The sequence below is a fragment of the Phodopus roborovskii genome, unplaced genomic scaffold, assembly GCF_943737965.1.
Source record: "Phodopus roborovskii unplaced genomic scaffold, PHOROB, whole genome shotgun sequence".
NCBI lineage: Eukaryota > Metazoa > Chordata > Mammalia > Rodentia > Cricetidae > Phodopus > Phodopus roborovskii.
Window position 1 is genome coordinate 147,282 of NW_026125039.1, and position 13,317 is coordinate 160,598.

The following is a 13,317-nucleotide window of genomic DNA, read 5'->3' on the forward strand; positions in this document are numbered from 1 at the left end:
TCCTAATACAGTCAAGTTCGATGGCTCTATCAAACAGTGCTCATGTAAACCATCATCCATGTGTATTTCTTTCTCAGTCTAGAAATAATGCAAGCTCACTCACAAACTCAATTGAATCATTTCATAATTTTATTTCTCAAATTGAAAGGAACTTCTCTATTTTTAATTATTATTATTATTATTATTATTATTATGGAAAATTTAAATGATTGTATCCTTTTCAAATAAATACTTATATAAATAAAAAATGACTTTGTAGCTTCAAATTTACAGGATCCAGTAAACTAAATGTTTAGTTGTTGTCTTGAGACAATGTCCTCTCATGTACCCCAGGTTGGCCTCATGGCAATTCTCCTGTCTCCATCTACCAAGCTGTGCATCAACATGCCCAAAATATCTTTTATAATCCTATTCATCTTATTCTGATTCTCTTTCTCATTTTATACCACCATAAAAAATTACTGCTTGTCAAAATTCTTTAGTCTAATCGATTCTACTTATTATTTAGAAATAAAATTAGTATATATGTTACCTATAATCAATAGAAGAAAACTGGAAAAATAAATACAATTGCAGGTAACTTTAGGTTTTCTTTTGCTGTGAAATTATATCATATCTAAAAATGTATGTTTTCAGCACTGGACTATTTGGTGTCCATGTCAAATTATATTTTTGGTCAGGTGTCTATGACTGAATGACTCTTCACACTGAAAGACTTCCAGTAAAATTATGTCTGTTTTAGAGATAATCAGTGTATGTTCTCTTGAAAAGATGATGGAGAGAAAAATATAGCCTTTATGCTTTTGTTTTGTATCAATAAACACTTGCTAATTTATCAAGTAGAAGAGGATAAGATCATCCATGCATTATCAGAGAATGCAATGATTAAGTATAAGCTATGCTACATAGAAAATACCACAAAGCAATTTAATGTTTTCTAATGCTTTTTACATTTCCCCAGGAAATAGCATGGCTCCAGCTCAAAGTAAAAGTCGGTAATGTTTCTAGTATGTCAATAAAATTTTTACAAGTATTGTGTGTGTGTGTGTGTGTGTGTGTGTGTGTGTGTGTGTGTGTGTGTGCTTGTCAAAAGATTTTCCTAAATGCTATCTTTTTTTGCTTTAGGCTCACTCAACCAATTTAAAATATGACTCAAATTCATAGCAAAGCAATTCCAACAACTGAATCCACATCTATAAATAAAGCACTATTCTAAATGCTAAATCTCTTTCCAGCCACCATTTACCTTTATAAAATGAACACACTCTTCATGGATTTAGACTTCCCTGTGTTCTCCAACATGAAGTACCTCTGATATCCTAACACAAGAATATAAAAAACTAATTATGCATACCACAAATGGGCAATGACCAAGATAGTTTTAAAATGCTTGTGGTTCAGGGACTTTGTCCCTGGAGTACCATTTAGTTTGTCCAGTGCAACGATAGAATTTCAGATATCACTCTATAATTATGAAATAAAAAAGAAACAAAATTGGGAAGTTTTGTATCATTGTGCTACTTTGTTTTGTATATTCATAAATATTTCAATTAATTTTTAAAAATAGGTAAATATATTTATGAAAACTTCCTTTTAATTTAGTAATTATGGATTACTGCATAAATTTGGCTGTACAAAGCTTCATTCTAATGAGTAGCATTTAGAAATGCAACAAGGAGGGAGGACCTAGTCACTACTCCAAATGACTTGACAGATTTTGTTGACCCCTCCTGGAAGGCATCACCCTCCCTGTGGAGTGGGGTGGGGGGTTGGGTGGTTGGTTGGGGCAACATGAGAGGGAAGGAAGGAAGGAGGAAAAGAGGGAAGGAGGGAGGGAGGGAAGAGGGAAGGAGGGAGAGGGAACTGGGATCGATAAGTAAAATAAGAAAAAAATTAAAAAATTTAAAAAAGAAATGCAACAATTAAAATCAATAGTCAAGATAAAATTTTTAAATTATAATATACCCAAAATGCCAAATTCCTAAAAGCCACTGAAAATTACACATTGCCCATATAAAAAGTGAACAGTAAAACAGCGTATACTGTGAACTCCCTACTGTGTGGTAGGCTTCAATTCAATCAGAAGGCAGTTGGTTAGCTCCATGACAACCAAGCCACTATTGCAGAGGGGGACACATAGTATATAGCAGACCAACATTGTAGCTCATTGGGTTTGCAGCAGCAGAATGTGACTGTGGAAGCCTTTATTCTCCTAGGTCACAGAAGTCTGTATAGAATCATATGGCACTATGAAAGCTAACAGCAGAGAGTAATTTCTCAGCTTAATTCTAATCTGATTTCTCTATGTTGTACAAACAAGGTGAATTGTTTTGGGGCCTTATAGGAACTTCCTGACCAACAATAATCCCACACATGACTTGCTTATTTATTGATAAAATCATGTATACTTTTTTTGCTTAATATTAACTTTTGATATCCTTTGACTATTGGTTCCTTTAAAAATAGATAGCAAAGTTTCTCTCCCATTCTGTGAGCTGTATCTTCACAGTGTGTAGATGCATTTTTATTTGATTCAATCCCATTTTTTCCACTACTCTAATTTTTCCTTTGCTATAGCAGTCACGTTTTAAAAGTCAATGCATATGCCTGAATCTTGAAGAACCTTTCCTTACAAGTTTTATGTGTTAAATTAATGTCATTCATTCATCTTGGTTAATTTTTTACAAATGAAAAAATGGATCTTTTTTTAAGTATTCTGTGTGGAAAAATTTAGGTTTTGAGCACTACTTATTAAAGAAGTTCTTTTCCAATGTGGGTTTTTTTTTTTTTTTTTTTTTTTTTTTTTTTTTGCATCCCTGTTGAGAACATTTGGCTCTCTCACTCTCTCACTCTCTATCTGTGTGTGTGTGTGTGTGTGTGTGTGTGTGTTTCTCTCTCACACATACACACAAGTGAACTATTATTCTTCAGCCCTTTAAAAGAAGGGAATTTTGCATCTAATAATAACATTAATGAACCCAAAGGTCATCCTGTCAAGTGAAACTAGAGACACAAGACAAATTATGTGAGATCTTATGTTCATATAAAATCTGAAGAAGTCATACTTATACAAGCAAAGAATATGTTGGTGGACCAGGCCAAAAAAAATGATGTTGGGTGTGGACAAGGAATGAGAAAATGATGATGGTAAAAAAAAAAAAAATACAAATGCTCCATTGACATGGTGGTTATTTCCTGAGGATCTACTGCAGCATGGTGATTCTAGACAAAGATAATCACATTCTTGATAAATATGTGAGGTAAACATGATCATTAACTTAAGATATACATGCATTATATAATGTCATAGGAATCTTATTTGGGGGCTTCAGTCAGATCCAGCCAACTTGCCTGGTTTGTACCTGAGAGGGGGAGTATGTATTGAGAAACAGCAGGTAAATATACTAAGGAAAATATAGAGACACAGAATAGTCAGAAGAGCTATCCAGTGAATAATGGCTGCCCCAAGTTTATTATTCAACATTCTGACATACCCAAGCCAAAAAGGGGGGGGGGGGACTTCTTTACCATTATATAAGGAACAAATAGACTTCCTAAATTTTTTCAAACATTCTGTACACTAAATCTCTCATTACATGACCTTAAGGGTTGGGAGTAACCACAACTTAGTTACTTAGATAGGACATCTATGATTTAGACCAAACAACAGTTCAATGTCTGGTTTCACATATGATGCATAAGTAAGAATTGCTGCCCTGGAAAGTTCAGCTCATAAGCAGAAAATTTAAGCCTTTGAAGGTAGTCATTCTGTAACAGAAAGCATTGAGTTCAACTTTGAGGAAAAAATAATTTATCACATTGCATTGTAGGTCTACTTCCCTTACAGAATAAATAGCACAGCAGACACAAGATAGGCTTTCAGTTCAGAAAGGCAAAATGAATACCATGGCTCAGCCACTTGCAATTTATTCCAGAGATACAGTTTATTAATCTGCCATAAAAATTTTAAAAACTGACATTTATGTTATTGTTTAAGCATAAAAAAAACTTCAAGACCATGTATTCTGTATAAAAGGTATTCTATATGAGGTAACTAACAAATATTTATACTAATATATTTTCTTTCATCTTTTCATAACACGGGTGAATACATGTTATGAGTGAATGAAAAGGAGACAGCATCATAAAAGTTTCAAAATATATTAACTATCCTCTTCTGACAAAAGATTCTTCAGTGCCACTAAGCTCAGGAGGGTGGGAGACTCCCATGGGCTAGCCTGGGTCCTCACAGTCCAGGCTGACTGAAGTCATCTACAGGGCAGCCTGGTGCCACTTGGCCAGCCTGGGTCCTTGAAGTCTGAGCTAGCTGAAGACATTCACAGGCCTGCCTGATGCCATGCAGGCACTGGGCAGATAGAAGCCATTATGAAGAGCAAATATATGGTGGAGAAATGGGATAGATAGAGAAGCTCAACAGTCCATGTGCTGTGGAGAGAGGCACACCTAAAGAAGTAAAAGGCCGTGAGGAGCAGGCTGATGTGGGTGCCCTGCTTGTCACCTGTGGCGAGGGTGATTTCCAGGCTTGAACTACAGCCAAGAGCATGTCTGGATCCACGGCCCTAATGCAGTCAGCATCTGCGTTGACATCGATGACCCATGTTACCACAAGGATGGCCAGGGTCTGGGCTGCCACCTGTGGCCATGTTGGTGTCTGAGGGCCATGCCACCACCAGAGTCATGCTTGTCTTAATGGCCTGTGCTGCAATCAAGGGCCATGATGACACCAGCTCCTGGGCTGAGGCATACAGTCGTGTCTAGGTCCATGGTCCTACTCCAGCAAAGGTCTGTGTTGAAGTCTATATATAGTTCCTGTTACCAGCAAAGACCATGCAAATACCCAGTGACTGGGCCGTCACCTGAGTTCATGTTGGCATCTGAGGGACTTGCTGCAGGTGGAGCCACACAGGGTGCCATAGTGATTTCCCAGGCCTGGGCTGCAGCTGAGGGACATGTCTGAGTCTGTGGCCCCACCACAGCCAGGGTCTGTGTTGATGTCTGTGACTCCTGATACCATTGAAAGCCATGTAGATGTCACATGTCTAGGTCACAGCCTGGGGCTCTGTTGGTTTCCAAAGGCCATGCCACCAGTGGGGCCATGCCAATTCAGATGGTCTGAGCTACCACCTGGGGACATGACATCTGAGCCTGGGCTACTACTGAGAACATGCTTCTACCACAGTTGGGAACTATGTTGATGTCTGTGGCCTGTGCTACAACCAAAGGCCACATGGATGCCCAGGGTTTAGGCTGTAACCTGTGACCATGTTGGTGTCTGAGGGACATGCTGCCACCAGAGCCATGCCCATCTGGGTGAACCATGTTACCATATGGGGCCATGGAGTTGTCTGAGCCAAAGCTGGTGCTGAGGGCCATATCTGTGGCCCTATAACAGCCAGGGTCTGCTTTAATGTCCATGGATCCCGTTACCACCTAGGGCCTGGGGCATGGTCAGCCACCTAATATCATGTTGATGTCCAAGTGCCATGCAGACCTCAGAGCCATATTTATCTGGGTTATCTGTACTGCCATTGGGACCATGGTGTTTTTCAGGCCAGAGCTGCTGACTAGGGCAATGTCTGGGTATATGGTTCTGCTGTCGCTGGGGTCTATATTGATGTCCATGACCCATGTTACTACAGGAGACCATAGTAACCATGAATGTTGAAAACTGAGGGCCATGCTGAGCTGGCCCTAACCTTCATAGCATAGCTGGCCCCTGCACTTGGGAGAAATGGCCCCACCCCACAACATATTCATGGGAGAGCTGACCCCAATTACATCGGCCTAGGAAATCTAGCTCTGCCCTTCACCTGAAGGAGGTGGTCTCAGTGGCCTGTCCTGATCATCTCAGCTACCACCTGGACCCACATCTTGGCATTGAGTTGGCCCATGCTAACATCTATCCCATCTATGACCTGCTGAGGCATGTAAAGAGATTGGTCCTCTGGAACAATAGCCTCAAGTTACCCACAATCAGGGCAACAACAGGATGTCCAAGAGGAGTTTTGGTGAGGGTCCAATGATGATAGTATGCTAGAGATCAGGGGCCTTGAACCAGACCAATGACTCATTTCAATGAACATCTGTAGGTGATACCCCATAGCTCCCAATGCCATTAGGGTGAATAAAGATGTATTGGAGAGACATGAAAATAAAGGAGGCTGGACTTTGGAGGTTGAAAGAGGCCAGAAAGGTGAGGGTATGGGAGACTGTAAATGGATACTCCAGAAAAGTGGTGGTGGTGACTCAGGGTGGCCGAGGCATGAGGGCTGGTGTAGTGAAAGCCTTCAAGGACAGTGGGGCTTTCTGTGACAAGGATGAGGTAAGGGGCCCAGCTCTGGAGCAGGAACTCTTGGGCACTGTCTTCTTCCCCTGTGATGTGACTCAGGAAGGAGATTTGCAGGCTATGATTTCTGAGACCCTCTCTCAATTTGGCCACCTGGATTGTGTGGTGAAGAATGCTGGCTACCACCCACCTGCACAGTGGCCTGAGGAGACTTCTGCCCAGGACTTTCGCTAGCTGCTGGAGCTGAACCTCCTTGACCAAGCTTGCCCTCCCCCCACCTGTGGAAGCGCAGAGGCAACATCATCAACATCTGGTGGGACCATCGGCCAGTCCCAGGCAGTTACCTATATGACCACCAAGGGTGCAGTGACAGCCATGACAAAAAGCGCAGCGCTGGCCTTGGATGAGAGCCAATATGGTGTCCTTGTCAACTGCATCTCCCCTGGAAACATCTGGACTCCACTATGGGAAGAGCCGGCAACCTCAACTTCAGACCCCAGTGCCACCATCCTTGAAGGCTCCTTGGCCCACCCCCTGGGCCATATGGGCCAGCCAGCTGAGGTGGAGGCTGCAGCAGTGTTCCTGGCCTCTGAAGCCACCTTCTGTACCGGGCTTGAGCTTCTTGCAACAGGGGGTGCAGAATTGGAGTATGGATGCAAGGCTAGTAGGAGCAGTCTTGTGGAAGCCCCCATTCTCCCACCCTGATTTACACTAAGTTATGTCCTACCCATCCCTCTTTCTCATCCTTTGTTTTGTTTTGTTTGTTTGTTTCTTTTGTTTTGTGGTTCTAGAGATTAAACCTAGGACCTCTTTTGTGCTATGCAGGGGTTTTGCCACTTAGCCACACCCCAGCTCCTCTCTGGGGGAATTCTAGGTAGGGGCTCTACTACTGAACCACACCCCAGTGGCTGAGTACATTCACAAGGAAACACAAATGGCTAACTGTGATGTCTATTAGCATACCAAAGCTCAGGCTGGTAGCCAGGTTCATGCAATCAATACCTGTGGATCCTCTCTGCTATTCACACCCTTGTCCCAACTCTAAACCTCTCCAGCCCTAGAATTCAACTTCCCTCCCCCAGCTTCTCATTGCCACCAAACCTGCCATTTCAGACAGGTGCTCTCTTGGTCCGCTTGCCCTCTCTCCTCTTCATATGCCCTACCCCCACCCCCCATGGCTCAGTTCAGACTGGGCTCTTCCAGATGTCTCTGGCTGTATTCTCCTTCATATATGCAATAAAATCTTCTCCTCAACTGAAGAAAGAAAGAAAGAAAGAAAGAGAGAGAGAGAGAGAGAGAGAGAGAGAGAGAGAGAGAGAGAAAGAAAGAAAGAAAGAAAGAAAGAAAGAAAGAAAGAAAGAAAGAGGAAGAAGGAAAGAAAAAGAAAGACAGAAAGGAATGAGGTAGTGTGGGAAGCCACGCTGGCCACGTTGGCTTCGTCAGGCTTTGCCACGTCAGCTTGTTTATTGCTCTTGTATCCTAATGGTCTGCACATGCCTAATTGTCTGCACATGCCTAATCGTCTGCGCATGAACATATGACATCCTAAGATGGCTGCTCACCTATCCCGATTGGGTGATGCATAATCGTCCGATGGGACCTAAGCCAATCAGACGACGCTGTACGTCCACATCAACGTGAGTATATAAGTTTGGTGCTCCGTAGGGTCGGGGTCCCTTCTCCTTCTCTTTTTCTGTCTTACTCTCTTTCAGCTTGGAGCTCCTAATAAAGTGTGCTTGAAAAGAATCCTGCGTTGGGGTTCTTCCCACTGGCGGGACAGGCGCAACAAGGTAGGTTTTTTGTTTGTTCCGTTTTGTTTTAATTAATGCTCTTTTGGCAGGGGTTGCTGCAGGGTTGAAGGGTGAATACGGAGGTACTGGAAGGGGAGTGAAATTGGGGTATGATTGTGAAATTCCCAAAATATCAATAAATGGTTATATTATACATTGAAAAGATTATTCAAAATACGTTAAATACCTCCTATTCAATAATCGATTATACTCTTAATGCTATTAAGCCATCAAAGTGGACCTTCAATGGTATTTAAATGTATTTTTTTCTAAAACTGTGTCTCCTTGGTACTTAAGCTTAACTAAGTATAATTCTTTCAATGTACCTTTTCAACTAGATGAAACTCCCATAGATTTAAAGAATATACATTTTATCACACATTGACTAAAACAAGAATTAATTGAAAAAAAAGAATATACATTTTTCTGGATGTTCCCTAAAGTTTCTCTGTTGTTCAGTAATGAGTATTATAACATACCCTTTGAATAATGAAGCAATTAAGATGAGCATGCAAGCATCTTATTGGCATGCTAGTGTTTTTCTGGAGGACTCTTGGTATGTTCACTTACCATCTAAACTAATCTCCATTCCACTAACAGTGTATGACTTTCCTTTCCTCCACATCTCATAAGAATCTGCCATCTTTTGTCTTTTTTATGATAACCGTTATATTTAATCCAAACACACTGGTAGAAAAAAAACATTTATTAAGTATTGTCTATATATTCCACACCAGGTACCACAGCTTCTTTTTCTTCACACTTTGGGCTTCGGGAGAAACTCTTGGAGTTTATCAGTTGTACTTTTCCTAGGTGTTACCTTGAGGCACTCATATCTGAACAATGATGGAAATTGTAGAAACAGAGAAAACACTGTGAAAAAAATATAAAATATAAGATCTTATTAAATATATTCATAGAGAGTTGCTTGGAAACTTTGTGAGATAGCATTGCCTTTTCTACTTAGTAATTAGCACTCAGTTGTTTGACTCTGTTTCTACTGGAGAATCTCTACAGTCTAAGGCTTGGAACTGTATGGAACTGGAAAACACAAACTGCCAGTGTGAGTGATATCTTAGTGTGCTCTAGTTTCCCATTTGCTGAATCTTCATTGCTAATTCCAGAATAGGTAGTTAACTCTTTTGTTTAGCACCTCTGCCTCTTGGGGTTCTGAGGTTCTACCTTTCTCATCAGCTACTTTAATCACTCATTCTGAAGAAAAAAATAATTCTGAACATCTATGTATGAGTTGCTTTGGTTCTTTGCTTCTTTTGCCCTTTTTATTCCCTGGGTGACAATATAGACTCAGTGGACCACACTAATTAGAAGCTTTTTTTTTTTCCTGAGGAAAAACAACATAAGGCTCTTTGTTTTGTAAAAGTGCTTCTCTGGGTCAGAATGTGAAGTTATCCTCCTCTAAACCTGGAGAGAGTCTTGCATGTAAAAAAATTACCATGTAAATAAAACACATCTGTTAACAGATGGTTCACAGTAGAGCAGATGTCAATCCAACCTTCCTATGGACAAGGGTCTGCCTACAATATCAGGCATAAGTTATTTGCCCTCAGTTTAAGCTATGATTTAGTTCATGCCATGTTTTCTTTGTGTATTCTAGAAGAAGAAAGAAGATCAAATGAACATGTATTAATTTTCTCAAGCTTTTGGGAAAGATGTTTACAGGAGGCTCCAAGATGGGTATAAATTAAGGTAGAATGCTTATAATGGGAGAACAGTGCTTAATATTTTAATATTTTCTATTCCATACTCCTCTTATAATTTCTTATCCTTTTAGTTTTTTGTAGCAAAAAAAAATCCAACTTATACTTTTAGCTTCTATATTCTATACAGTTTTGACTTGTTTCACTCACTTCTAAGCAACATCCAAAGTAATTTTCTGTTTTTCTCATTGGGAATTACAGCTATCATATGATTGAAGTTTCTCATTATCTCTCAGTTCTTTAAGAGTGTGATTCCCTTCTGAGAACAGATTCTGTTGAACTAACTCAGGTAAGAGTAGCATTCATTACCTTACTTTCCAAATGACACTGACACCTCCGTTGTTCAGTATCAGTCATTGGAAGGCAAGGAGGTAGAGTCCTCTATTGTTCTTCATTTCTACTTACAGTTTTCATAATCAACCTGCAGTGGGCCCTAGACAGACTGTGCATAAAATTTTCATGGAAGGTAAGAGGCTCATAGGACTCTACCCTTTGCTGGCTGTTGGTAGATTCTGGGAAGGGAAGAACCATGGTCTGCAGTTGTGTACCCACTGCAAAGCTCACCGGCCTCCAACAGAGAGTTCTAGACCCATAGTTACACAAGTAGTCCTGATCAGATTAACTGATCGCAAAATAAAATGAATAGATATGAAGATAAAAGAATGTGAATGGGGTAGGAAGTAAATAGAAGACAATGAAGGATGGGGCGTGAAAATAGTCAGTATACATAGTATATATGTATGAAATTATCTAAAAACAAATTTAATTAATGAAAAAGCACTATTTTAAGCAAGCAAAGATTTATATTTTTAAAAGTACCTTTTTCATTGATGATACTAGTGAAAACCTAAGAAATCAAGGTGTGTCAGTAAATTAAACACACAAAATGAGGAAATGATCCAAAAAGGCTAAAAGCCCAAATTTCTTTTAGCATACCTCCATTTCATGGCACTAATTTCCTGTGTGGAAGTTAATGAGTACAGGTGTCTATAGAGCTTGTTTGACTCTCCTTAGATTCTCAAGTGTATTGATCTCTATTTTTCCTTTATTGGATATATACTTAAATACAAACTTAGGGCTAAAAGATCAAGTTACCCTAAATATGTAAGCAAAGAAAAAGAAAATGAAAAGATGTGGATTCCTTCCAGACTAATGTGGTTTGACCAAGCCAGACCACCTGAAACAGAGTACAAGGTGATCCTACATTCAAAACAGCTGGACAAAGCAGCCTTACAGACTACAGCCAGGATTTCTGAATCTTCTTCGAATCCCCCATTGCAGCGCCCCTTACCAGCAGGACGTAGTTTGGAAAGAACAATGCCCAAATTCCCAAATATTGTCTATAAATGTTTGTTTTCATTTAAATGGACTTGGTTATATAAAATAAATAAATAAATAAATAAATAAATAAATAAATAAATAAATAAAAAGAACACACACTGGAGAGAAACCCATGTATCTTATCAATATGGTAAAGTGTTTTCATGTGTCAATAATGTACAAACAAAAAAAAAAGAAAAAGTTCTGTACCTAGTCTCTATGAAAGAGCTTTAAAACCTCCCTGTGAAAGAACAGGGTGTCTTTAGTATTTTAAATTTGAGTGATTGCTTTACAAGACACCTCTTTTGCTGAAAAATAATGTTTTCCCTCTGTGTCCTTCAGGTAGTAGTCACCTCATGATCAGATGTGCACAAGTTGATGGATGGAGGAAATCGCTCTATGGTATCAGAATTTGTGTTGCTGGGCCTCACCAATTCACAGGGAGTTCAGATTCTCCTTTTTCTGTTCTTCACAGTATTTTATGTAGCAAGCATGATGGGAAACCTTCTCGTTGTGCTCACAATCATCTCAGACCACCACCTGCACTCCCCGATGTACTTCCTGCTAGCAAACCTCTCCTTCATAGATACAGGTGTGTCTAGCATTGCTACTCCAAAGATGATTTCTGACCTCTTCAGAAAGCGCAGAGTCATCTCCTTGAAAGGCTGCATCACTCAGATGTTCTTCATTCATGCTGTCGGGGGAACAGAGATGGTGCTGCTCATAGTTATGGCCTATGACCGCTACATCGCCATCTGTAAGCCCCTTCACTACCTCACCATCATGAGCCTAAGGATGTGCATTTTTCTCTTGGCTCTGGCTTGGACCATTGGCTTTATCCATTCTGTAGCCCAACTGGCTTTTGTTGTAAACTTACCCTTCTGTGAAGCTAATAAAATGGATAGCTTTTACTGTGATTTCCCTCGGTTCATCAAACTTGCATGTACAGACACATACACACTGGAGTTCCTGGTCACTGCCAACAGTGGTTTCATCTCCATGGCCACCTTCTTCATCCTCCTTGTGTCTTACATCTTCATCCTGGTCACAGTTCGTAAACACTCCTCAGGTACTTCCTCCAAGGCCCTCTCCACTCTCTCAGCTCATATCACTGTGGTGGTTTTCTTCTTTGGCCCTTGCATTATTGTCTATGTGTGGCCTTTCCCTACTTTACCCATAGATAAATTTTTAGCAATTTTTGATGCCATTATCACTCCTTTTATGAATCCTGTCATCTATACACTTAGAAATAAGGAGATGAAAGTTGCAATGAGGAGACTCTTCATTAGGTCTTTAAGTTTCAAAAGTTCTTTCATGGACAGTTCAAGAGATTCAGATTAAAATAGAATATTCTTGAGGATAAATGCCTTTTATTCTTTACTGAGCAGTCTTCCCTAGAAACATATCTGCAAGCAATATTTATACCTTATATGGTATGTATATGTGTGTATGTATATAATTTATATGTATATATAACAATGAGGTCTTAAATTTGGTAACAGATGGGTTGTCTTAGGAGAGGTATGAGGGAAAAAGAGAAGAGACAAATTATATGATTATGTTTTAATTATATTATTTTTTAATTTAATTTTTTAAAAAGCAGTGTCAAAGATCTCTTCAATTTAGTATTTTAAATACTGACCGTGAAGTGCCTCCTCAAATATTCTCAGCAGATATGATCAGGTTTTGCTAAAGAATTCTTGAATTCTAAAAGTACTAAAAAGCAGTAAATTCAGCCTAAAATGTGGTTTATGTCAGATGCTCTGTCTCTTATGAAAGTAATGGCAACTTCTGGAACCTCACATTTTGTTCTCATTTCAAATGCTGGAAACTTCTCTTTGACACTCATTCTCAGAAACAGACTACTCCTAATATACAAAGATGCCCAGATTTAGACTGAATAATTTTGAATTATTCTGTGCCATAAGCAACAGGAATACTCAAAATAAAGATCTTTAGCTAGGTAAGTTAACAGTTCAAGACTTTTAATCATTTGAATTTGTTAGCCAAAATGCAGATTTGCCTTTTTCTAACAGTTTTAGATGTAGTTATAATTGAATAGCAAACTATGTGGTCAATTGTAGAGAAAGAAAGGAATACATATTTTTTGAGACTAGAATATATAAATTTCTATTTCACTTAAAAATTTTAAAACTGTTTTATCTCCTTTCTTTGTAGCAAT

At 39.5% G+C, this 13,317-nt stretch overlaps 1 protein-coding gene and 1 pseudogene across 1 annotated transcript; both read left to right on the forward strand.

The window, feature by feature from the left end:
- Positions 1-6,151: 6,151 nt before the first annotated feature.
- On the forward strand, positions 6,152-7,012 carry LOC127215186 (17-beta-hydroxysteroid dehydrogenase 14-like; annotated as a pseudogene).
- Positions 7,013-11,513: 4,501 nt separating this feature from the next.
- On the forward strand, positions 11,514-12,476 carry LOC127216342 (olfactory receptor 4F6). Its single transcript, XM_051177016.1, has one exon. It carries the CDS (start codon positions 11,514-11,516, stop codon positions 12,474-12,476), a length of 963 nt encoding a protein of 320 aa, XP_051032973.1.
- The last annotated feature ends 841 nt before the right edge of the window (positions 12,477-13,317 follow it).

Bases quoted from the DNA above. Each gene is read 5' to 3' on its own strand.
- LOC127216342 (XM_051177016.1), top strand. From the start codon at position 11,514: ATGGATGGAGGAAATCGCTCTATGGTATCAGAATTTGTGTTGCTGGGC.